The sequence below is a fragment of the Rhinatrema bivittatum genome, unplaced genomic scaffold (assembly GCF_901001135.1).
Source record: "Rhinatrema bivittatum unplaced genomic scaffold, aRhiBiv1.1, whole genome shotgun sequence".
Taxonomy (NCBI): domain Eukaryota; kingdom Metazoa; phylum Chordata; class Amphibia; order Gymnophiona; family Rhinatrematidae; genus Rhinatrema; species Rhinatrema bivittatum.
The window spans coordinates 46,516-73,156 of record NW_021820713.1 but is presented as its reverse complement, the minus strand read 5'-3'; the positions used below and the strand labels follow the sequence as shown (position 1 = coordinate 73,156).

Here is a 26,641-nt window from a genome sequence, read left to right as displayed (position 1 = left end):
ATAACCAATGGGACAGTGCTATATCAGGGTACAAATTATATCGCAATGATAGGAGCAACTTGGTGTATGTGTGTGTGGGAGGGGGGGGGTGCACTTTATGTCTGAGATAGAGTCCAACAGGTTAAAGATCTTACAAGAGACTAAATGCATGGTAAAATCTCTTAGCATTGTTAAAAAATACCATCTTAGAAGCACAGTCTGGATGTATTCCACGCATTCAGAAAGGTGGAAGGAAGGCCAAATGATTGCCAGTATGGTTAAATGGTGAAGTGAAAGAACCTATTTTAGCTAAAAGATCTTCCTTCAAAAATTGGGAAGAAGGATCCTTCTGAAGAAAATAGGAAAAAACTAAGCATCGGCAGTTAAATGTAAAACACTGATAAGACAGGCTAAGAGAGAAATTAAAAGAAGTTGGCTATAGAGGCAAAAATTCATAATAAAAACTTTTTAAACTATATCCGAAGCAGGGAGCCTGCAAGGGAGTTGGTTGGACCATTAGATAATGGAGGGGGTTAAAAGTGCACTTAGGGAAGATGAGGCCATTGTGGAAAAGCTAAATGAATTCTTTGCTTCAGTGTTTACTGATGAGGATGAGAATTGTTGGTGAGATATCAGTTCTGGAGACAGTTTTATATCACTGAACCAAATCATGGTGAACCTTGAAGATGTAGTAGGCCAGATTGACAAACTGAAGAGTAGCAAATCACCTGAACCAGATGGTATACACCCCAGGGTTCTGAAACAACTCAAAAATGAAATTTCACACCTATTACAAGTAATTGGTAACTTATCATTTACAATCATCCATTGTACCTGAAGACTGGAAAGTGGCCAATATAACCTCAATATTTAAAAAGGGCTCCAGAGGCAAACCAGGAAACTATAGACTGGTCAGCCTGATCTCAGTGCCGGGAAAAATCATGGAAACTATTATAAAGAAAATCACAAATCATATAGATAGAAATGATTTAATGGGACACAGCCAGCATGGATTTACCCAAGGGAAGTCTTGCCTCACAAATCTGCCTCATTTTTTTGAAGGGGTTAATAAACATGTAGACAAAGGTGAACCGGTAGATGTAGTGTATTTGGATTTTCAGAAGGTGTTTGACAAAGTCCCTCATGAGAGGCTTCTAAGAAAAAGTCACGGGATAGAAGGCGATGTCCTTTTCTGGACTGCAACACTACTTGTTGCTGGCATTAGTAGTTTCGTCCAGCCTTGCCTTATCTTCAAGCTCACCCTTGCCGTGCATTGCCTTCCAGCCCAGCCTCGTCCAGCCTTGCCTTGCCTTCCAATCCAATCTGTCCAACCTGTCTTCCTTGTTGTCCTCTTCAGAGTCTTCTATGTGTCTATGTCCACCCTCAGCTTGTTGCTCCAGATCTTGACCTTTTGCTTGGATCTGACCACTTGCTCGCTGCCTGCCCCTACCTTGGCCCTCCTCTGACTTCTGTAAGCCTGCCTCCTCGGTATCTGGTGGGTCTCTGGACTCTACCACATCTGCCCTAGGGACCTGCTGAAGTCCTGCTAGCCAGCAGAATCCAAGGGCTCAACCTGCAAAGGATGAGGCTGGTAAAGGTGAAAGTCTAGACTGTCCTGCTACAGAGCGCACCACACCATAGAACTGAGGGCTCACATCCCCCCTATATTCCATCCTTACAAAGAACAGATGTATGTAAAAGATTCCTCATGGGATCTGCATCTGCCATATGGAACTACCTCCCAGACGGGCTGTGACAAATACATGACTACTCCTATTTCAAGAAGCAAAAAAAAAAAAAAAAAAAGTTAAACCCAGAACCCAAAGCTGCTAAATTGACTAGAGAAAACTGGCATTCATCTCGACTTGCCTTCAACGTGCTGCTACATTCCAGAGTTTTGCTATAGAGCTATTTGTTTTTAGAGCTATTCAGAGTCAGAACTTAGTCAAGATTTTTTATTCTATTTAGAGTTAGGCCTTGAGGTGCATCTTATTTTGTCAACTTGCATTTGTGATATTGCAATGTGAAGCTACAAATTACCTGTTTATATTTCTAATATGCGGTAACCCGCTTTGAGTGAATTCTGTATTCAAAAAGGCAGGAAACAAATCCAAGTCATCAATATAAATAAATTGTAAATTCAGGCACTGAAGGAGTAACATCTCAGGCTACTAGCTGTTTTATTATATGCTACTGCTGTTATATTGTTTGATTTAAATATATTGTAATCATAAATCACAACGCTTTTATATTTATAATGTGCAGTGGTAAACCTTTTTTTTTGTATTTTTGGAAAGGCAGCACAGCAACTCAAATAACTAAACAAAGAGGTGCTGCAACCCTGCAACGCCAGCATTAGAAATGCGTCCCAGTTCTGGCTTTGCACAGAACATCTCAATGGTAAAATCCAGAATGCTTTGGCCTGGGACAGAAATTAAAAACCCAAGAAAGATCTGAAATCTCAAAAGACCGTGAGGTGTAGGTTGGCGATCCCCTGCCGTGTTCTAGGAAGCTCACTAGATCCATTTTGTTTCGGAAAGCAGCAGGCGTGCGTAAAAAGAGTTTTATCCGTTGCAAAACTGCGCCCCACCCCCACAGCCCCCCAATGCATTTAAAAATTGACCTTTACCAGCACTGAGAGGAGGCGTTCGAGGACGCGTTTAAAGTGGGAGGAGGAAGAGTTCAGACGTGGACGGCACTTTCAGATCTTCATGAATACTTTTACAGCAAAGATCTACCTGCAGAAGAAAGAGGTGCAAGTGACCTTGTGCACTTTATACCCACAGCAAACGTCAAAGAAATCCACTCCGACTTTCGTCACGGATGTAAAGCCTGCACGGTCTTTCGTCCACAGTTTGAAAATCGCCTCCTTAGGTGAAAGTTATTAATAAACAGAAAGGCCAAGTCCTGGGTCAGCTCCAGGACACCCAAGCACAACTGAGTAGGCAGAGCAGGTGCAGACTCAGGGAGCAGCCGTGATGAATCCCGACAGCTTGGGCAAAACTGTGCAATGAAACTCAAGTATCGCTCAGGATGCAGGAGGCCTGTGGGGAGGTCACTCGGTCAGAGGGAAAGGAGGTCGAGGTCCATCTGCTATTCTGACTTTCTGACCTCTGCATACCACATCATCATGTGGAACGTCTACTGTGATGACATTCAAGGTGACAGCCTCAACGCCTGCAGGGATACCAGCTGGCAGCAGATTTGTGAGCACAAGCTGAGCTAGTTCTGGTGTTAAATTCCCTATTCCCAACACAAACAGGCCTGTTATTTTCCAAAGATATCAGTGAAGCCAGGAATGGGCTTATGGCGTACATAAAACGTATCCAGACATTTGCGGTGTCGCAGCATGTTTTGGGATTTTTTCTTCAGTTTTTAGGCACTAATCAACCAGTAATACATCATTTGTATGCGGTTTAGTTGTTGCGGGCATGAACCCTTGGACCGAGGTGGAGTTGGCGCAATCTGCAGGGAGGAGCCCTGCAGGTCCCCATCATCAGCTGGTGGAGCTGGCTGTGGCAGAGGCCCAACTAGAGCTTCACCTATACCAGCCCTCGTTCCCCATAGGTTGAGCCTTTGGGTGCCGGGGCAGCAGGACTTAGGCAGGGGCCTCTGTGGACAAAGTGGAGATCCATGGAGATGGTTGACCCATAGACCAGGGTCAGAGAAAGGCTAAGTACAGGCACAGTCAGAGATGACTACGTCTGAACACTGCCTGGCAGTGGCATGAGGCAGGAAGAATTCAATCCTAAGCGAGAATCAGGCAGAGTTCAGTCGCAGTCGCGTGTCAAGCAGGCCAAAGTCAAAAGCAGAGATCCATCTGAGGGAAGGGGGGATGGATAGGGGGCAGGCAGGAAAGCGAGGAACTGCACAGGTGGGCAAGAGGAGACACTGAAGGACTGAAGACTGACCACAAGGATGAAGACTAAGAACTCAGAGAAAGTGACCAGGGTCTGCCAAGACAAAGACCTGGAACACAGGCATGAAGACTAGGAACACGAAGTGGCAACTAGTACTACATCGGGTAGTCGAGCTATTGATGATGCAAAGAAGTGCTGTCAAGGTGGTCTTTTATAGGCCAATACTGGTGATGTCAACCTCAAGTGCCACTGGTATTTTCCCGGCATGGGCCCTTTAAGAAGGATCTTGGGCACCCAGGCGTCTTAGGAGGGACCCGGAGCAGAGGCGGCATTGCACATACCCTTCCTTGCAGACCTGGGCCTACACGAAATTGAAACTTCCTCTCTATAGTCTCAGAATACCTTAATGACTTTCATCTATTCCTAATGACTTACCTGGAACTTTACTTCATTAGGTGCATGCGAACATTGATCTTCCTCAGAGGTGACAAGCTTTCCAGTTGAGTCAGAACGCTGCAGCGAAGGTGATTATGGACCGTCAGCAGGAAGGACACCTCACTGGCATCGGCTAGTGTCCCGGGCCTCTGTTCCTTCAACTTTATTGCCCCGTTCACACTTTACTTTCAGCAGGGAAATCAGTACCAACCATTGCCTCATTACAGGTAACCTGCAGATGAGCATTCTCAATAGCGGGGCCTTCTTCTGCAATGCTGTCCCACAAGATTTTAAGGCCGAGTTAGAACTAGGAACTTTTAAGAAGAAAAGTTACAACATTTTAATTTAAACTGGCTTATCTGTGATTTTTTTGGTACAGCTCATGATGGAATTTATTTTACTTTATTGTTACATGTTTTTTTGTTTTGTATGTCTGTTTGATTATTTGTATACAAGATATTTATATGCATAAGGCAGAATATAAAAGTTTTAAATAAGAGATTCAGCAGCAATGAGGAGCAAAGCGTTTACCCAAATTTTTGTGTACTCTTGAATAAATCAACCTTTTGAATTAGACTTTCACCATGGATGCTCTTTACATTTACTGTTTCACCCTTCTGACTTCTTTTTCTTATTTTAAATAGAGACACATTACAGTTATTTCTAAGTAAATAATACTATATAATATTCTACAATATATATTGCTTTCTCTCATGTCTGGTCCGTGTTTCTGAGCTTGGTTAAATAGGCTAATTTTTTTGCAGCTTTTTGTCTTATCTTTCACCTCTTAGATGTCATGGTCTCTTACTCCGCAGTACAGGATCCATGATATGGCCACGATAAAGGCTAACAATGGCAGGTATTATGTAATAACTTGCTACATTGTCAATAGTTGGCTGTTGAACAGTGGGCTAAATAGCAGGGAGTCAGGGACCTACTTGGTTCATTTTGAAAAAAATTATGATAAATACAGTAATCCTCCCCCTTTTAAATCACCCAATCAGTTCTTTTACTTATGTTAACATACAATTAATAGAAAAAACTTGAAAGAATAAATTGGAGCAGATCTTGTTTAAATGTGGCCAACAATTCACTTCTCCAGTCTTTCTGACTTGTGGTAATGCCTCTCTTGCATGGTGAAACATTGAGCTTTTATTGGCTAAACAGCAAGAATGGAGAGTGAGGTCTCGGTGCTACTTGCATGGATACAGAGTAAAAAAGCATGACAGCTCCATACACTTACACTCCTGACCAGAAAAAGATAACCAGTCTAAAATGAAAAAGATCTATTTCTTCCATGTATTCCTAGGCAATATTATTGATAGCAACTGTTGCCACTTATGTAGACCTTTATACATGATGGGTGTTGCCAGATGTCCATGCTTGCACCAGTTGTATTCATACGATGCCTTCTAATAAATCACTTGGTTCTCAACTATTTGGACTTGGTGACTCAAATGATGTCACTGTGACATGTGACTCAAGAGGTTGACTGCCTTGTCTGTCCCTCACTCTTAGTGGTGAGAAGTTAAGGGGCATGAGATGAATGTTGCTCCTTTAACATTCAGAATTGGTTTTGGAGATTTATAGACAACAAGAATGCAATTCTGTCAGTACAAGATGAAAAATGCTTCTAAGAGCTAACACCATGCTGGACATCAGCCAGTCAGGCAACTCTCAAAGACACTAAACGTTCTGCCTAGTCTTGTAATGTTCTATGTACTCAAAGGAAGGAAGAACCTTAGAAACCCTATCTATGCCTCATACACACCTTTTACCTTAGTGGAGAAAGGAATGAGTACAGGACTGGTTTTTAATCTCTCCTGAAAAATGCTGTTCAGATTGAGAAACACGGATTTACTGAAAAGTTTTAGACAGCCAACAATGCATGCTTTCACACCCATCCCAGAGCAGGCCCGTCTTGCGTTTCTTTTGATAAGTGGAGACCTTTCTGCCACAGTGGATCCACAGATCTTACATGCAGCAGGAAGCTGAGAAAGCAAAAAATCACTTAAGCCTCCCTGTGGTTATTAAAATATCAAATTAAGAAATGCAGAAGTCATTTCCCGGAAACGTATTCTTGTGCCAAAGCTCTTGGCTTCATCTGACAAAGCATGGCTCCGGTATTGAATAACTTCTTGAGAAACAGGAAAATTATCAATTAAGAAGTTAAGATATAGCATGGAAAGGAATAGGTCATTCAGCTTGATCCTTTTACTATACTGTTTCACCCAGGAGAACATCTAATTGCTTCTATGTTACCCCCATCTCTTAAAGTCGAAAGCCATTGCATATTCCCCGATTATTTATTTGTTTGTTTTTATATACCGACATTAAACATGGGTATGACATCGCTTTACATGATAACTTTTGTGATAATGTGACGGCGGTCATATTATCTTTACATTGTAACGTTATAATAACACAACTATGTATTGATTTAACAGTTGGAAACATTATAACATTGATTAACAAACATTAATAAATCGAATTAAATCAAGTTTATCCTCAGAACACATGACCACAACAATTCCACCATCATTACCACTGTAATTCGGTCCACGGTAATATGGAGGAAAATCCCAGATCAGTAGCAATGAGAAAGCCAAATATCACAGAATCCAAGGAGGACGTTTTTTGGGTCATCACCCTTGTGATTTTGTTACTCAAGCTGCCTTTAATAGCTGTTTTTTTTTTTTTTAAAGCAGAATTATTGTTAAAAATCATTTCAAAAGAGATTATGTTTTTAAAAGGTTTAGGTTTAAATAATCAGGTTTTCTGTGTTGCTAATATTTGGGTGAATATCCAGTATGGATCATGATATCACAATTTTATATAGGAATCTTTCCATTACAGCTAAAACTACCTCCATGAATTCAGCTAGTCCAGGGAGCAGCCACTTATGAATATGCTTGAGATAGATTTGTATGCCTTTGCCTTCATGGAGGCTTATTTACCGAGAGTACATGTAGAAATTGCATTGAAAAAAAACCCAGGACTCATTCTTACCACACCTGACAAAAAAAAAAAGGTTCATGACCAGTCTGAGAATGATCCCCCTATACCTAGTGTGCCAGAGTCTGAATGCTGGCTGAACACCTGACAGTTAAAGGCTGCTGCCCTTTAATATGTGTTATTCTCAGCTTGCTCTAAAAGCAAAACACTTTTGAGAAAAGCATGATGTATTCACACAAGCAATAGATACCGTAGCAGGAAGTGGAAATTAAAATAAAACATGAAAATGCAGACTCAGAACGTGACCTTTCAATTTAGATTTAAAAAATAGCTAGGATCTGAGAAGAGAGGATTCCAAACTGAGAGGAAAATCTGCATAGTATATGAATAAAGCAAGACAGAGTGTAGGGGTGCTTCGAAGGGTTCTCAGTGGGTGGTGGTGAAGAAGAGCAAGATAATAGCAGCAGACCTGTGGAATGTAATCCATTGCTGTCTTTTATCCCCAGTAGTCTGTTCTTAGTCCAAGTTTTGAGTCTCTGATATCACGGGCTTATTTATTTATACGATTCGTTTTATGATATTGGAATAACTTGTATACTAGTATCATTGTAATTACTCTATTCTGATGCTCTGTTACTGTTTCAATTTAATCTGCTCTTCTGAAGCTCTGTTTCCACTCAATGGAATTGCTCTTTAGGAAGCATTTACTGTTCAATGTATTACTGTTCAATTTATTCCGGACTGTTACTGTTCAATGTAATTGCTCTCTTCTGAAGCACTGTTACTGTTCTTTTAATGCCCTTTTTTGAAGCATTGTTACTGTTCAATGTAATCCGAACTGTTATTGTTCAATGTAATTGCTCTCTTCGGAAGCACTGTTACTGTTCAATGTAAAACCGAACTGATTTTAACCTTTTACAAGAATTTCGGTATATAAAATTGTTAAATAATAAATAATAAATAAATAAATAAATGTTAAAATATGTCAAATATCAGAATTACGTTTGGTTCTGCCTTTTGGGCTCAGCTTACAAGAAATCATATGACCTACAAGCATTCAGTCTATTAACATAATTGAAATGAATGTTAACCAGCTAGAAATGCTATGCAAATAAACTAACTCATTGGTATACAGATTTGGAAGAGGCGACATATAACAACTACTGCAAAGCTTCTGAACTTTGAACTCTGCATGTATTTTACTTCAGTGTGATACTACATATTGCTCCTAAGGTTTTTATTAATAATTTCTCTTTGCCGACTGTGAGTGTTCAATGCTTATTTCAGCAGTGGGATGGCACCCACACCAGGAGGCACAAGGAGAGTGACGTGCTGAAGCTCATACTTCTCAGCTCTAAACCTTTATTGCCAATTCATGGGAAAAACCAGTTTCTAAATTTGGCCTTGGCATAATGGTTGCCATTAAACTTACTCAGAATATGAACAGTAATTCAGACTTGAATATGTGGAACAATTTTGAGATCTTAGTTTCAAAAGAGAGGGCAAACAAACCCATTAGCTGAGACCTCAGACCTTTACATACTTTTTTGGTGTGCCTTTCTAAATTCAAACACATCTGATAATAAAATTATGCTCTTACCAAAGCTATAAGGGTGAGAAGGAGAAATTTGTTCTTACCTGATAATTTCCTTTCCTTGAGTCCAGCCACCTCAGTGCAGACATATGGATTATGCCCACCAACCAGCAGGTAGAGACAGAGATTACTTGCTAGTTGGTGGGCTTCACTGATGGTCACCCCTTATAAGCAAGGGTATTACCTGTAACAAGCTTAACACACTAATTCATGAAATTCTCCCCATGCTCCCAACTCGGGGCTTCCAAGAAGAAACATAGAAAAACTAGAAAACTATTTATAACCTCAGCATAACTTACTACTCTTCTGTTGATATCTCCATATGTTCTTCTCTGAAACTTTAATAGCTGAAAAAGATAAGTTTGGGAAGATCAGTGAGGGTCCTGAACTGTTCTGGCTGGGCTCAAGGTAAGGAAATTATCAGGTAATTATTTCCTTCCTTTCATCCAGCCAGACCAATCCAGATGTATTGGATGTACTCAGCTACTCCAGGAAAAGGCAGGATAATGCCAAACCTGCTTTCAAGACCTTCAACACAAAGGAGGCCTCCTTCCTAACATGAACAACCATAAGATAATACTTTGAGAAAGAATGCAAAGATGATAACGTTGATGCTGTAACAGCAAAACTAAGTGGAGCTCCACCCATAAAGTTGCTTACATCCTGGTCGAATGCTTTCTTATAATCTTGGGCAGAGGCCAATTCTCTAACAACATAAACCACCATTACTTCTTTAATCCAAACATGGTTGGGATGCTGCCTCACCCTTTCTGAGCCCAGTGAACAAAACAAACATATGTTCTGACTTTCTGAAACTGATTGTGACCTTCAAATATAACTAAAGAATCCTTCTCCCATCTAAACAGATTTGTGCATATTCTCCTGTTGCACTTTGATGGAGAAAAGATCCCAATAAGAGATAGGAAGAGGCAAAAGGAATAAAGGGGGGAAGGCCAACTACAGAAAAGCCTGTGTCTGGAAGCCCCCTAGTCCAGGGCTATGCTCAATCAAGGGAGAGGAGTATTAGACTTTTACCTCAGGAAATGCCCTTCCAAAATGTCTCCATTTCTTCTTTAACCAGCCTAATCAGGTCTCAACACTCAGCACAGGTTGCTCACCTGCCATCTGCTGGAAACACAGTTTGCTGGAAGTATGAGGTCAACACAGGAGCTTAAAAGAGGCTACGTTTGCAAAACTGTTAGCTTCTGTCTCCACCTGCTGGTTGGTGGACATAATGCATACATCTGGACAGGTCTAACTAGATGAAGACCAATTGAGATAAATGTGTAACTGGCAAAGTTGCACATTTGTCTGATTCCTTTTGTAATTGAGCTTTTTTCTTTACCCATTCAGCATTTTCCAACAGAGTGGCAGGTATATATGCACATGCTCGTCCAGAAGGGAAGCAGCTGGCATTCTGAGACTTCCTTTCTGCCTTCTTGTCCTACTCATCACATCTGTAGTCTGGACTTAGAATGGCAATAGTAGTTCATCTCTTCCACCATTGCTTGCAGCAATCACCTCATATTTGACAGGTAAATTCTAAATGATATTTTAGTAAATAGTTTCAATGTTTAATAATTATACTGTTACTAGCTGAATGAACCTGTCAGGCATTTCAGACCCAGACACTGACTCTCCCTCGCTCTCTCACAGTGCCTCAGTCTTCCACACACTGTCCCTCACACTCCTGTCATTTTGCCTCATCAATTGCCCTACAGGCCAGGGATCCTGCGCATATTCTGTGATGCTTGTGGGTGCACTTTTATCAGCATACGCAGTTCACCGTTAGCATGCACTCTGTGCCATCCGAGCCTGCAGGAAGCACATACATCATTAAAAATGCCGACTCTATCCACCGAGGCTACCCAAAGTATCATTAAAGAGGTGTAATCTGGCCTGATGGGCAGAGACCAACATACAAATAGTAGGAAATTATAATAGAGCATTTTACGAGTGAGGGAATGAGACATTGATTGCCCCACATAGGTTGGGGTAATCAATGCTTATTTGTTTGCCTTGTCCACAAGAATTCCTTTCATTTATTTACCAATTCAAAACTGAATGGCTGGAGGTGGTCTTCAGTTGTCCATGCCACTTATCTGTCCAAACCCTATCAGCATCTGCACAAACCAATTGCTGGGCTCAGGGTTTCATTCCAAGTCCCTTCATTTTCAGTTTTTATTTCATTTTTCCTGGAATTTATGAGTGTTTAAATCAAGAAAAAATATATTTACCCAGAAAAAATGACGTCATGTTTTCCACCAAGTTCTCCTATTTTTGTTCTTGTTGCAATAACACTGGCACATTCCTTATCTAGGATAAACTTGCCAATTTATCACTCTTCAAAATCAAGCCGTACCAGTGTTCTCTCCTAAACCAGATGAAGACTATCGTCCTCCGGGTGCAAAAGAATCTCTCCCTAGAAACCTGCAGCTCATTTTAGCAGTAAAACTAGTTGAAACTGTGACATTCTAGAAATGCATGGGGGCTGACCCCAAGGCTATGTGCTAATTCTGCTTAAAAGTTATAAACAGACAAAGAGTTAAGAATGTGGGAATGTAAATTGATTTTTACTGCAGATGAACTGAATTTAGTGAATTTCCTATGTACTTCCAGTTCTGCCTGGACAAAAGTAAGATCTGCAGTTTGTCAGTGATGAGGGAGATATGCCCCCCCTAATGACTATTATAGGTTTTTTACATTGATGAGGGCTTTTTTTGAAAGACACTCTTTAGGAATTCTTTACCCGATAGGATTTTAGCCCATGTACTTTTATAGAGCGCTGTCCTGTAGAATGGGTGTTAGATCACATAACCGCTGCTCACTTCAAAAGATGGGTTATGATTATGCTGGTTAGACCAAAATTGCCCTAAGGAATGTGAGAGGCTCTTATCAGGAATGTAGACAGCAGCTTGCAGTTCTTATTTTCTTTTGATTTATATAATATGTTTTGTTAACCTTTTTTTTTCCATATCCTCTCCTTTTCCATCTCTGCATCAAGCAGATGTGCTTATCAGTCTGAATGAATTAATGCTGATATGTCACCACAAGAAACGAGACACCAGATTGAAAGTGCATGGTCCCGATCAGCTACAGCAAATTTCTCCATCAAACCAGAACATCTGCTATACAAGACCCGCTGTGTTCATAAGTTTCTTCTTTTCTATCTGCCCATTTCTGGTTTTTATTTAATGAAAGAACCTGATGTCTATAGCAACATGCAGGATGTTGCCTAGAAAGCCACAGAGAGAGAGGGACTTTATAAGTTTAGCATTAGGGAGCCGCCTTAGTTATTGCATAGATGGTGAAGGAATAAATGAGTCTGATATTAGTTGTGTTGAAAGAGAGGTTAGAGTATGTGCTTAGAATATTAAATAAATGTAGAGCAGTACATGTAAAAGTTTAGATTTTCCATACTGCAGCACGTTGTAAGAGTCACTGCTGAGAGACAATGGGACGCACTGCGAATGCTTGCCTGTCGTCATCAGAATGACTGTTTCTCCACCAGCCCTGATGCAAGCACAGAGATACCAAATGCCATCTGCGGCACATATTCATCTCTACTCCATGGGTACAGTTACGAACATTTTATACAAAAGACTGTGTGCTTTGTTTGCTTTAACCTTATTGGGTCTCTTTTTATGTTACATTTGACATGCTTAGCATAGACTCATTCACGCATATCACCCTGCCTTGATAATTATGGTAACATACACCATACGCATGAAATAGTAATCCTTCAGAATTTAGCTTTGGAGATATCATTGGCCTTTCTCAATATTTCTAATTCTCCCATCACATCTTTGATATATCAACAAATGCCCCCATACCACCGGCAATAATGGCTAACTGTATCCATATTAATACTAATCCCTGCCCATAAGCTAGACCTCGAGTTAATGATACCTTTCACTCCTGATTCAGCTGTCTTTCATACTCATTTACACTTTGTTTCTACCAAACCCTCCCTAGTAAACCCCTCAAACCCCATGATTTAGCCCAGTTTTATTTAAGAATATGTCACCCCTCTCATGACAAGCTGCAACCGCTGCTGCCATGCAATATCATAACCAGATATTCCAGCGCTACCCGGGTAGTCAGTGAGATAACTTCAATATTGTGAATCATCCCATAATAATGCCTGTTTGCATTCGTGGGTTTATTATTAAAATGATTATTTTGGAAATTCAGTCCTCATAGCCTTTTTCCCATCCTAACCGTGTTTCAACTCGTGCATTTCTCTTGTCAAGGGGATATAAAATCCAAGCTATTTTCCCTGCTGATTGCACTGAAAATGTACCCCTGTGTATGCTTATTTACTTATTTCTGTTCCCCCCAGCACACGTAGATATACAAGTCCCGTCATAAATGACAGAAGAACTCCCTTCCCTGGATTTCTCAGAATGCCTTACAATTCACACCTATTACTGCTGAGGCGCGCCACAGATTAATGGCTCTGCATGGTTCCCATTTTCCAATATACATGCTATTGGCCATCTCTCTACTGCTTACAAGCCGTAGTAAGAACGCGAACCAGGATTATCTCTGTGCTCTAGCACATCAATTACCTGAAACTCATCGTTATACCATGGATAATTGTATGGCATTAGATTTAATCCTGGCAAAAAAAAAAAGGGGGGGTGTTTGTCACGTACTAAATGATCAACTCAGTGCCCAGTGATTATTGATTGTACTTCACAGATACTAAACAGGCCTAAATGGTCAATTGAACATTATAATCTTCCCCCAGGATGGGTCAAATAACCTGATCGGGCTATTAACATGTTTATATGGTGGGAACAAATTAAGGCTAGGGGAAAGAAAATGCTGATTTATGTTTGCATTAGCCTTGCTCTTATACTTGGAATTATTTTGATATGTATTGTGAAAACTATTATGACTCGTGTGCTTACCCTTCCCTCTGCGTAAGATGGAAGTATTTATGAACAACTATTAGTGATTACTCTGCTTAAAGATCTGGTGGGTGGAATCTGGGAAATTACTTTAAGGAGTTAGCTTGCGGAAGAATATTTTATCATGATAGGAAGTACTGAGGCAGAGAATCAGATATTATTAGTGTATTTATTACATATACAGCCTATAAGTTATGAGAATAAATATGCCAATCTTCTTAACTTGCTTGCAACAAGTCCTGAGATCAGATATATTAAAAAGCAGTTACTCAGGAGGCTAACTGCAGACATCAGAGAAAAACAGGACAGTAGCCATCTGGCCACATCTAACTGCTTGCTGATGTGATAACAGACAATTGGGACCTCGAGAACACATGGGTGTGCCCAGAGAAGAAACTAGAGCACAGGTCAGAAGACTTTACTTAAAAAGAGTAACATGAGACAAGCTGTTTGAAATCAGAGGACGAACAGCTTGTGAACATTAACAGTGGTTAATGAAGTACCTGATGAGCTGCTGCTGATTTGCTAGCATGCTATGTTCCCACATCTACACAGATATATAAGATTCACATTGGGAACTGTAAGGGGAAGTATTTTTGTGCATTTTCTAATCTTGTATGCTTTTATTGCTTATTCTCAGAGTTATAAGTAAAACTGCTATACTTATAAGTGTGTTTATTTATTTGCTTTTATATAACGACATTCAACATGTGTTATCACCTCGGTTTACATGGAACGAGATAAGTGGGTTACATTGTAACAGGGTGTGGAACTTGGAGAATATAACAGGGGGGAAAGAGTAATTTAACAAATTATTAAAAGGATAACTTTATCTCTTATCATCATTTAGGGATATAGAAGCTTAACATTCTGCGTTAATTGGGTTTCAAAATATGGCTTGGGTTTGTGGGGGGGGAGGAGTGAGATGAGTGTTGGCGGCCCTTAGTGTGCTGGGAAGGCTTTTTGGAAGAGCCATGTTTCTAGCTTCTTTTTGAAGGTTTTTTGTCGTTGGTTCAAGTGCCCCTGTTTTATTGTAACTTTTGATCACCTTGCTCTCTCTTCACCTATTGTTCATGTTATTGTACCATTGTTTCCTGTACGATATGATTGGTATCATGAATGTTGGTATATAAAAGCCCTAAATAAATAAAATAAACAAACAAGTCTTAGGTCTGTGGGGTGTTCCATAGGGAGGGACCTGCTATGGAGAGGGCACGTTCCCTGGTTGAGCTGTGGTAGGCAATGGTGAGAAGGCCTGTGTTTGGGGAACGTAGATTCCTTTGTGGCGTTTGGAAGTGTAGCGTGGGATTCACCCATTCTGATTTTGTTGCTGTATAGTGCTTTGTGGATGAGGGACAAAGGCTTTGTATTGTATCCTGTAAGGGATCAGGAGCCAGTGTAGTGTTGTGTAATCTATGACAAAATCACCAATTTTCCTACTCACTACAGTGCATTAGACACACTGATAAATTCATGGAATGTTTTTGCTTACATTTTAATATCACTCATTTCCAAGTCACCCTGAGAAACATCTGCAATACACACACAGAAGGGTTTGCTCCACAAAATGTACAAAAATCAAAGCACTTGAGTTTCTCTTAAAAAAAATAAAAGGCCATGCTACAGTCTGTAAGAAAGTCAAAGTCTGTCTTTATTTCTCAGTTCAGAAGGGGAAATGAACAAACACAGAGCACTTTCATTGTAAGCTTATGGTACTCTTTTCATGCTTCTCGATGTTCAGCACAATTCTATCTCCCTGCTTTTGTGAAAAAACAAACCACCATAGGTCGGTAATAGCCCAACAACCACTGAACCTTTTGTCTCACATTACTTACAACTTCCTTCATGCTAAATTCGGTTACCTATTTTTCTCTATCCATTGCCCTAAAAAAACATAACATTCTAACAAACAAGATGATCCCTCTATGTTTCACACTAGTGAACTTTTTTTTTAAAGAAAAAAAGCTCTACTCCTTAGATTATCTATTCTTTACACCCACCCCACCCCCAGCAGAAGGGGCTGGACCCACTGCCTCAAGCCAACAATGCCCCGAGCTGAATTCAGGGCAGACAGCAGAAACTAGCCAAGCCCTCATGGTCGGCACTGGGCAGTGCCAACACCAGATCACAGCTCCTCTGCTTGATTTGCGTTATGTACGTTCAGCAACTTCAGCCGTATGGAAGACGCCGCCAATTGTGGCCCATCGCTGGTCCAAAATGGATCACGTTTCTTATGCCACAGCTGCCTGGCCAAGAGCACGCTCTGCAAAACAAAAATGCAAACCAGAGATTTACAGGATCCTGCTTCTCCCACACCATGGTCCAGTAGAATGAGAAACTGAGCACATTTCCCTGCAGTGCTTAAAATCCAAACAGATCTGCTTTTCAGGATGCATGCACTGCCCCCACTATATGCAAATCTCAGGCATATTCATTATGGATAGAGAACCTGAGTGCAATTGTGGCTCTTGCGCACTCAGTTGGCCACTCCTGGCCTGGGGAGCAAGGCCACGCATACTTGACTTACAAACAGGAACAGCTGCGTGTGCGTTATGAAAGCTACGGGGCAATAAACATCTTCCTTGCAGGCCTGCCACGACTTTGAATCCATAGGTCTGCAAGCACAACATTTTCAAAGGGAAACTAGAAATCATAAGGAACATGGGTGCAAGGTCCACGGGATAAAGTACTCAAAAAAGAGTTTGCAAAATAAAATCCTCAAGTGTACTTCACTGTGTCTATGCCTGCCCCCTTTCAGCTCAATTAAGTGTGCCCATGTAAAACTTTTGAAAAGTGCTTCCTTAAAGGTTGCAAGAAGAGTTCATAACTGGGAGTAGTACCGTAAGCTCAGCCCAGCAGACACAGGCAGTGCCTCTAACCCATGCTGGAGGCCCTGCTATAACTGCAGAAGGGGTTGGAGGAGTGAACTCTCTCATCAGTTCCCAGTAACTATATAAAGCCAATCTGGCCCAGCTCCAAGCTCCAGATCCTTATGCAACTGCTGCAGGGACTCAATCAAGCCAACATGTGCCACCATTAAATCCATATCATGAAGGGAAAGGTGTACTGAAGCAACTTTTCTGATTTATACAACACTGCCTGCTACTTAAAGGCAAACTTCAAGGAAGACAAATCCTCACTGATCAGGATTCAAAAAAACAAACAAACATCCCCACAACTTTTTTTTTAGGAAATACTTTTCTTTTTAAATTATAGACTTCTTCTAGCAGCAAGTCTAATTATGAATCCCACCATAGGAAAGATCCCACCTGGGAAGCTCCTTTCGCTACGAGCTACTCTTACACTTAAGTGGAAGCTTCCCCCTCTGGGCATGAGGTACTCTTACAGGCCAAAGAGTGTTTGCCAGGGTATACTAACACCTCTTAACCCTGCCGCTCCCCATCTACACAAGATCTGAAGCTTCCCTCCGCTGCACGGGCGGGCCATGCGTTCCACTAGCTACTAATAATATACTGCAATTCAGGTAATTATCAGTACTTCTAATGCGGTGCCTTTGGGATTACTGCAACTGGCAATGATTTAAACCTATGGTACAAAATAAAATATAACCCCCCCCCCCTCAAAAAAAAAACCAAAATGGAGAAAACCAAAACAGATGAGAAAAAAAAAAAAAGAGGAAAAAGTTGTGAGGTTGATACGAGACCTTACAGGGTACCTTGGGCTGGTGCAGGAGGATCCTGTGTGCTGGGCTCTGGAGGAGGAAGGGGAGGGGGTGGAGGAGTGGGACCGGGCTCTTCCTTCGTCTGGGAAGCCAGGAACTCATGGATGGATCTCTCAATCTGTGGCCTGAAGATGTGATTCAGTTTCGGATCCACCACCTGGGAAATAATTCTGTCCACTCCAGCTTCCAGCATGCCAGACCTTCCCGAAAATCAAAGACAGCATTCAGTAGGGAAGCGTCACCACCCCATCCCTCTGCCCCCTTACATGTGTGTGCGGGTGCTTGCATGAAACAGGCTAGAACACTTTGTCCCAGAGAAGAGAAACCGGCAGCAGGTTAAATGTCAAAATTCAAGTTTCAAAAGAAACAGCGACGTGAGCTATCAGTAGGGGAAATGTATCTAGTGCAAGCCTACAGCAGTTTTCACTTTATTCTTTCATTTTACAGATTTCTTTTTTTTTTTTTTTAATGGGCCACTTTCGGCAGCTTCACTTACACTTTTCGGTAACGAGGAAGAGCAGCTGCCTGTAGTATTGCCTGATATTTCTACCACTTTCCTCCAGTAGCACACCCTTCCTCCCAGTCTTATTGCCATCATTGTACACATTACCAGTGCCTTTTGTCATACCAGATCCTCCCAAAACTAAGGTATAGCTTCATCCTACTACCTTTCTTTTTAAGTCAAACTGAGAACCCCCACAACTCTTGGGAAAGTTCTCCAGCAGCTGAGGAAAGCCACTGAATCCATTCACTATATGGACAGTGCAGCAGGCTTCTTCAGTAACGGCTGCAGTGAGACCCTCCCCAGGTACTGCTCATTTAAAGTTAACAAAAACAGAACCTACTCAAGTTTCCTTTTAAAGGGGTTGTACCTCCATTTTTCTGTCATTTTATTTTACGAATCCTGTGTAGCCTCCAAGAGAGGTTATTCCTCCATTTTGATTAATGCTCAAGTCCTACTCTCTGTCACTGCATTGTTGAAAATGAGTTCTCTGAAGTGTTTTCAACTAAAAACTTTCCTGATACTATGAAGTCTGGCTGGCAGTACTGACAGAGGAATCCTATGAACTACCCCACTATTTCAATGAGCCATTTGGGTGATCCACTGCCAGAATTTTGGCTTTTTCAATATTACTGCTCCAAAACAATTATTAGCAGCCCTCACTCTCCCCTGTGCCTGACCTGCACACAACTCCTCCTTCAGCTCTGAGCACTGTCATCCCCTCCAGTGCACTATAGGAGATCAACATGTTGGGAAACCAAGATGGCTGCCCTCCTGCCATTAATTTAATGCTCTAAACAAGGCACCAGAAAGTCAGCAAAATACCTGAAGGCTATACTTTCAATTATATGCTTTGTAGATGACAGTGTTTTCCCCTTTCATTAGAGGGCTGCTACAGCTATAAATCCTCATTTCTTCACTGATGCCAGAAACCTAAAATCTGGTTCTGTTTGCAGTGTTCTGATCCCCATGAGGCTTCGACACTTAGATTACTTCCTGTGCGTGCCATGCCTGGTGTCATGTCTGGACACCGCTGGCTGCGAGCGCCCAGTCCGGATGCTGCTGGCTTACTGGATCACACTTTGCCTCAGGCTGTTCCTCAGCTGGTTTTTATTCATGCCTGCGTTCCACTCCTGCTTGTCCAAGTGAGTCGACACAAAGTTGTCCACTTTCTGCCGCAAATTTTGATAAGCTGGCTAAGGACAAATGTAGGGAAGATAAAAAGGACACTGCAAAATTATTCAGACAGTAGAGGACAAACGGGGCAGAAACATTCATGAAAGGGCACAGAAGTTATGCGGACACACCGCACAATGAATTTGATGTAATTCCAAAATCCAGAACAGCCACACTCTTCTGTCCAAGAACACATTGCCCATATTTCTGCTACCATTTAAGTTAAGAGGTGGACAATTTTGACCCTTAACTGATTCTTTAAATCAGGTGAAGAAAATGGTGCCACCTATATTTAGTTCTCCCTCCCGCCACCCCACCTTCTCCCCAAAGGAACGAAACTATTGTTCAGAGTTTCATTTAAAGGACCAGTAAATAAGGAAGGTCAAAACTTTGCATGAAATACTCAATTTGAAGGAAAGGAAATTCTGTGGCTTGTCACTATACAGGATCTGCCTTCATGCTACACAATTTTCCAGTTCTCTGATCAGAGGTTCCTAACTGTGTGCTGCAGGGGAACCTCAAGTGTACAGCAAAGTTTTGGCACCCATGGGGAGAGAAGATGGGGGGGTCACAACTACCACTGCTGGCAGCAACGTCTTCCTCTCTCTCTCCCTCCCTCCCCACACACAGCCTCCCATCAGCAGGAAGAGTCAGTGGGCAGTAGTCCTTAGGTGCTGCAACCTCCTCCTCTGCCAGCTTCCTGCTGAATTTGGAACTGCATGGGCCAGCAGAGGTGGTAGCAGCAGTAAACAGCACTACTTGCCCTATTAAAATGATCTCAACTAAGGAGAGGAAGATTGTAAATGTCAGCGGTGAGGGGAAGAGTTAAAGGAAGTGGTGCTGCCAGGTAGGGAGGAGGAAAAAACAGTGCTGCCAGGGGGTGGTGGGATAAAATGGGAAGGTGATGGCAAGCTGCAACAAAGCAAGCCCAGTGCGGAGCATGCTACAGCATAAAAGCGGCCAGGAATCACTGTGCTGGATTTTACTTGAGCATATGTAAACATTTCTTATCAACTTTCAGAAGTTATCACTATGAGAACAGCACCATGCCTTAGCATTAGATATCTACATTTTTACAACCTCTGATTTGCTCTCTTTAATATTACCTTTTCAAACCTGGACCACAGGACCCTTGCTGTTACATCTCTCTGCCATTTCAGTTCTATAGCATCCCTCGCATCAAGCCAATTGAACAGGCTGATTCAATCCTGGTTTTGTCTCGCTGCATGCAGGGAGGTGGAGTTCTGATTTTCCCATCCGTTTCCTGAAGAAAATCAGAATCCCAATTCCCTACATTCAATGAGGCAAAACCAGGCCCCTATCTCAGTGTTTTTCAACAAGTGTGCCTTCAGATCTGATCAAGTGTGCTATGAAAGAGTCACCACTGGGCTCTGTTCTAGCCACTTTACAGCAACTATTCATCAACAGTGGTACTTATAACATGTAGCAGCTCCTGCACACGTGTAATCACACATGCCTTTTCTTCCTAGCTATAACAGGAAGCCTGGAAAATGATAATTAATGGATAGTTAGCTGGCCCCCGCTTTATTCAGCACACACACATTCTCCTTGGAGTCTCCCAGGCTCTGTGTTATCACCAGGCTGAATGAGAGCAGAGCGAGCGCTGTGCTCTGGATAGGATTCAGTCTGAGAGATGGGAGCTTTGCTATTTACATGTGGCAGCCATGGTCCTCATCGTACTACGTGTTCTCTTCTCCTGCTCTTGTATATAGAAAGCATTGGCCTACTGTGATGGGCTCATGTATGCCCCATCCCTTTGTTTGTAGGCAGACAGGTGGGCTTTTGGTGCTTCCCTAGTTCTCTCCCTGCCCCCCCAGGGAGGTCGGCGAGCCCTGTACCATTTTTGTTAAAGCAGGTGTGGGCTGGGCCCTGCCGCGCCCCCTCCCTCTGACCCGCTGCGGCTCTCCTTTCTGCAGCCCCGGCAGAGATCTGCCGAAGGTACCTTGGTGTCCACGTCCGCCAGGCAGTCCCGGCGGAAGCCGTCGAACATGCCGCGGCTCTTAAGCTGCTCCACGATCAGCGCGATGAGCTGCGAGTCCCCGGGCGGCAGGGACGCGGGGTTGGCACCGCCACTGCCCCCCGCAGACGAGGACCCGCTGGCCCCGCCGCTCGCGCTGCTACTGCCGGCGCTGTCCGCCATCTCCGCCCGGCACCAGCTTTAAAACACCTCCCTGCCCGGAACCTGCCTCCCGCCCCACTGCATGCCGGGATACGGCGGAGCGCAGACGCCGGAAATCCGGCATGTCTGCACTGCATGCTGGGATACGGAGGAGCGCGGGCCTCTAGCGCAGACACCGGAAATCCGGCATGTCTGCACTGCATGCTGGGATACGGAGGAGCGCGGGCCTCTAGCGCAGACGCCGGAAATCCGGCATGTCTGCACTGCATGCTGGGATACGGAGGAGCACAGACCCGTGCCTGCTACAGAGAGAGAGAGCGCGCTATTTACATGGCTTCTCTTAGTAATCCTGCCTCATTCTCGGCTCATGTAGGGTCAAGATGATAGTTAAAGAAACCAGTGACTGAAACAAACAAAAAACCTGAAGAAAAAGTCAGAAAACATTAGGCGTTGCTTTTATTGCACCCCCTTCACATGCATTTGCTTTGACATGAAAACATGTGAAATAAACAGAAAATAGACATAAAAAAGGACGCCAGAAATCTGAAATGTCTGCAGGGACAAATGGGCTTCAAACCCACATAAACCCCATGTGCCGCTGACTCATATTTAAGACTTTCTTTGCTTTATGATGGGCTTGTCTGCTTGCTCTGCAAACTTTCTATCTAAACATTCAATTAGGGAAGCCATAAGATTTGCAAAAAAGCACAATTTTGCACAGACTTGCTAGAGCTCGACCTTATGTGTATTCTAGATTCTTTTGTGAAGTTTTAAACATGGGGCTATGCCTAGTTGGTAGAGTGGCTGGTCTTTTCTTTTTAATAAGGATCTTATATTTTCAGTTTTAGAAGTGGAACAGAACATGAGATTAACCAGACACCTTATGTAGCTACAGCAAGTATTGCATGCACAGTTACACAGCACATTAGGATTCTTATACTCTATAGCAAACACCGACAAATGGCATTACAATAAAAAAAGAAAGATTTTATTAACATGGAAAAGTGAGAGAAATTAGGTTGCAAAATATAAAAGATAAATCACTAGCCCTACTCTGGATCTCAGTTCAATTAACTTACAAAATACTTCAAACTCCCACCTAAAATCTGGCCAGAATAATAATATAAGTTCTCAGTTAAGTCTTACGTGAGTTCTGGTTTCCTTTTCTTTAGACAAGCTGCTGCACTGTGTGCTTGATAAAGCGGATGCAGATGCTTGAAAACCTGTGCTCAGTTCAGCTGCAGTGTCCTCTTGCTTCAGGAGATTGGAAGTCCCAGATCTCACAAAAATAAATATAAATTCCCTCTCTATATAAAATCGTGACAAATCATCTGAATTTCCCTGCAACTAAGTCAGCCTGATACTGAATGTATGCAGATACTATTTTAAATATTGTTCTTCTAGTTATAAATGAAACAAAAGGCCAGAAAATTCTTGAAACTCACACTCTTTTCTCTCACTACAAAATAGGAAACCACTGCTTTTTCGGTACTGCTATATAATTACTATATACAATTACTTTTTCGGTACTGCTATATAATTACTATATAACAAAAAAAAAATCTATAAATAAATAAATAAATATTCTACATACTATGACTATGAGGAAACACTCCAATCTATCTGCAACTGTTCTTTCCTTTGTAGTAGCAGCCATATGGCTGAGGTAAGAACCTCACCTCATTGCTATGTCCTTTCTTTGTCTCACTCTGCCTGTCTGACAGTACACAAAAGTTAACCTTTCTTTTATACCTAATTAAAACAAGTTAATTAGCAATCAATCCCCCTGCACCTCATCGACTCTGGTCCGGGATTACACCCCAATTCTGATTCCAAGAACTGCCATAGGTCCATTCAACTCAAAATTTTCCTTCTGTGGAAATATCCATTTAATCCTAGCAATTGTAGCCAGGTCCACTTGGTGTCACTGCGGTTCAGGGGCTCATACTACTGGCTTCCAGCCATGGCGCACCCCCCCCCCCCCTCCCTTTTGTAGTGGAGTCAGAGGGTAATTTAACATATGCATAGGTGTGAAGGACTTTTGCAGGCTTCAGAGGAAAGCATTTACATTGGCCCCCTCTGTCTCATCCAAACAAGGTCCTACCAAGTAATTTACATGTCACCATTTGCTAGTCAGAGCAAGAACAATATCTTAAGCTTCTGGCTTACAGTGAGATTGTAACCGTATCCAAAAGTCAGTAAGGAGGTCCAGACAACTGATCCGTAAAGACAGACTTTTATTGCCAGCAAGATGCAGCTAAGACAAAGGCTTAGTACAACTGCATGCCACGCCCCCTTAGGAGCAAACTTTTATACACTTTACAGTTCTTATCTTTCACACATGCGTTCTATAATCCTGCTGAACAAGCATTTTCAAGTAGGCGTAGCTCATAATCAGGCTATCGATTCGTCATTTAATTGACGTGTTAGACATTTTATAGCGGTGATCGTATTAATACAATACAAATTATTATTACAAAATGGAGTCACGCTCCACTAAATGTCAGTACGTAACTGCGTCACTACGTAATACATGCCGTTTGCGTTTCAAATGTTAATACATTCAAGATGGCTGTGCGTTTCACTGCTGGCATGGTTAGTTGAAAGTTTTCAGTCGTCTCATTCTTCAGACGTTCATAAAATCGAACTCCTTCATTCCCCCCTTTGATACTTCAACTTCGGTAGAAGGCAGAAGTATCACTTTCATCTGTGAGGTAGCTGAAAAGACAGACAATAGTTAATACATTTATCACTTAATGTGGGCCCTAATATGTTGCTAGGTTGTTGGTTTCTTCACGGGTTTGAGACGGGTGGGCCCTATTGGCGTCACCCCCCTTTGTAGCCCGGCTTACCCCAGCTAACAAAATGGCCCAGGTAAGTTAGTTGCATGAATGACATCATAAGTTAGTATCAAAGTATTCATCTTCTGAGTCAGATGAATCTGATGAGGGAAATGTGGAAACTGAAGCATATTTGTTCATCATCATAATGTGGGCAGCTGCTCTCCGATCAGCAATTCTTTCAATCATGGAACGTAAGTTTCTGAAAATAAGAGGGAGACATAAAGGAAATAAAATACAAGTAATTAGGAGAAACAATAAAGGAATAAAGAGCTCTTTCAGCCCTGGAATCGAGGTGAGCCAGTTGGGCAATGACGCTGTCCAGTCAAGAACTCCAGTCCACGTCTGTACAGGAACATGGGCTAGTCGTACCATCCGGTCAGTGATGTCCTCGATGACTTTACTTTATCATCAATCTGCAAACAACAATTAGACAGATTAAATTTCCCACACACACCTCCTTCCTGGGCTAGGAGATAGTCCAGGGCCAACCGATTTTGGTAAACAGCTGTAATAAGTTTAGTGTTTTGCTTTGCTAGGATGTTGAGAGCCAGAGCAGAGTCATTAGTTAGGAGTTCTAACACTGCTTGAAGTTGAATAATACGATTTAGCATATAGATAGGGGTTCTATATCCGTAAGAACCGTCTTCTGCCCATGTAGCAGGTCCATAATACTGCACAATTCGTTCGGGTGGCCACTCTTGGTCAGTCCAATCTCCAATAGAAACTTTATTACTTCTACGACGTCTGTTTGGTTTCATTGGACTGTACACAGGGACTCCTAGTGTCTCTCCAGCTGTGACTGGTAATAGGAAGAAACTTGGACGGATTGTTGCCAAGAAGCAGGTTCCATACCAGCTTGTAGGTAGTTGTTCATAAGCCCTTCGACCGCATACAAAATAATATCCATCAGGAGCGGTGAAGGAAGTAGTAGGTATTCCAGCAGTTGTCCATGTTTTGTTTAGAGTTGGTTCAGTCCAAAAGGGAGCAGGCATGGTAGAATTCTCCATCTGCCACCAGGTATGATTGCTTATGCTGACAGTAAGGACCCCTGTGCAGGGGGAATTCCCAATAGGTACGCTATATAATTTTGAATGTTGTCGAGATATACATTGTCTGCCAATGACATCAGTCTGGAGAGCCCATTCGTATGGACTGGTTTTTCGTTTATAAGTTACAGTTGTATTCAGAGTATTGAGGTCAGATTGAAATATCTCCTTGGCTTCCCAGGGCCATTGCTCTCCTGTGTTCGTACCTCCACATACAAAGCAATTTTTGACTTCTAAAGAGAGAGCTATATTTTCGGCTAAATTCACAAACATATTTTTTGCTTGATGTGAAGTTATATGTTTTTGTAATTCCTCAGTCAGTTGGGATACTTCATCGAAGAATGATTGATAACCAACCACAGTGGTTTGGTGGATGATGGGACGGGGTTTGTCTCTCCGCTGCGTGATTGTAATGTAGGTCATGGGATCTCTTCCTGTTCCGTCGATACCAAATCCCCAAGTGTCCTGCCATGGGGATCCTTCACTCCTAAGTGGCCATTGCAAGGACACAATGTTTCCAGTTGCTTTCGTTAGTCTACCTACTCCTTGGCAGCCTTGGTAACCCCCTCCAGTATAGTCACACACCAGGGCCCATCCGGATAGGGTAAGATCCCCAACACAAGGTATCCAGCTAGATGGATTAGCTGCTCGATTGTGGGGACAGAGGTATTTATGATTGTAAACATAGGATTCTTTCCAAGATTGAGATCCACAGTGGAGTGCATTGGGATGTTTATCAATTGCTTCACAGGCATCGAAAGTGAGCGTAACACTAGATCCTCCTCCCACTAGGATCTTGGTAGAGTTGATGTAGTACAAGATTCCTTTTCCCTCTGGTATGATGCTGGTTGTGGGACTCTTTGGCAACCCAGCAGTGAGGGTAATGTTGTAGTACTTGGGAGTGGTTGGAGAATGACAAATGACTTTATTGCCGTCCAAGCATCGATGAAAGGATTGATATCCTTGAGTTGTATTTAAAGCACAGGCAGGTTGTGCTGTACAAGACGATGGGGGTTGAGATTGATGTATAATTGTAGAAACAAGTTGAAATCCATCTTGAGTTGTAGTACGTATTTGTTTGATGCATACAGTACAATTCTTGCTCAGGGGAGGCTTAAGAGATAGGGTTGATGCACATGAGATCAGTAGTAGGACCTGTAGAAATCTTGACAGTCGAAGGTTTAGGCTGGGGTGGCACCCCATCTTCAGAGCCTTTGAGATGGCTTTTTAGCACTTCATTTTGTGATGAGGAGAGTTGAATTCATGTATTATTGTGTCTAAAAAGAAGGAAAGAAATGGATACATTAGTATTCTTCAGTAATTTACTTAAGTCTTTTACTCAGGAGTACCTCTTTGCCTGCCTTGAATGAATTTTAATTTGTGGTCCCCAATCCTGGAGACTTGCCAGTGAGAGGAAGCAGGTTTGAGTCGAGTCCAATGAATCCATGATGGACATCCAGAGACTTTCACAGCTGTAGGAGTAGTTAATAGCACAGTATATGGCCCTTTCCAT

General features: G+C 42.2%; 2 protein-coding genes and 1 long non-coding RNA gene across 4 annotated transcripts in view; 1 reads left to right on the top strand and 2 right to left on the bottom strand.

Annotated features, from left to right (window-relative positions):
- Nucleotides 1-11,961, top strand: part of LOC115081994 — a 146,581-nt gene extending 134,620 nt beyond the window's left edge. The window contains exons 2-3 of the long non-coding RNA XR_003854051.1: nt 10,177-10,358; nt 11,831-11,961. This is a non-coding gene — a long non-coding RNA (uncharacterized LOC115081994). The remainder of the gene's footprint in view (nt 1-10,176; nt 10,359-11,830) is intronic.
- A 3,406-nt stretch (nt 11,962-15,367) lies between these two features.
- Nucleotides 15,368-21,334, bottom strand: LOC115081996 (biorientation of chromosomes in cell division protein 1-like). 2 transcript variants are annotated; one of them, XM_029586256.1, is made up of 4 exons: nt 21,063-21,334; nt 18,995-19,119; nt 17,404-17,621; nt 15,368-16,002 (listed from the first exon to the last, which is right to left on the bottom strand). In XM_029586256.1, exons 1-3 carry the CDS (start codon nt 21,258-21,260, stop codon nt 17,405-17,407), a joined length of 540 nt encoding a protein of 179 aa, XP_029442116.1. In that variant the 5' UTR covers nt 21,261-21,334; the 3' UTR covers nt 15,368-16,002; nt 17,404. The 2 variants fall into 2 exon arrangements, with proteins under 2 accessions (XP_029442116.1, XP_029442115.1); XM_029586255.1 differs by having other exon boundaries at nt 17,416-17,621; nt 21,063-21,333.
- Nucleotides 21,335-24,441: 3,107 nt separating this feature from the next.
- Nucleotides 24,442-26,331, bottom strand: LOC115081998 (endogenous retrovirus group 3 member 1 Env polyprotein-like). Its single transcript, XM_029586258.1, has one exon. It carries the CDS (start codon nt 26,329-26,331, stop codon nt 24,442-24,444), a length of 1,890 nt encoding a protein of 629 aa, XP_029442118.1.
- Between the last annotated feature and the right edge of the window lie 310 nt (nt 26,332-26,641).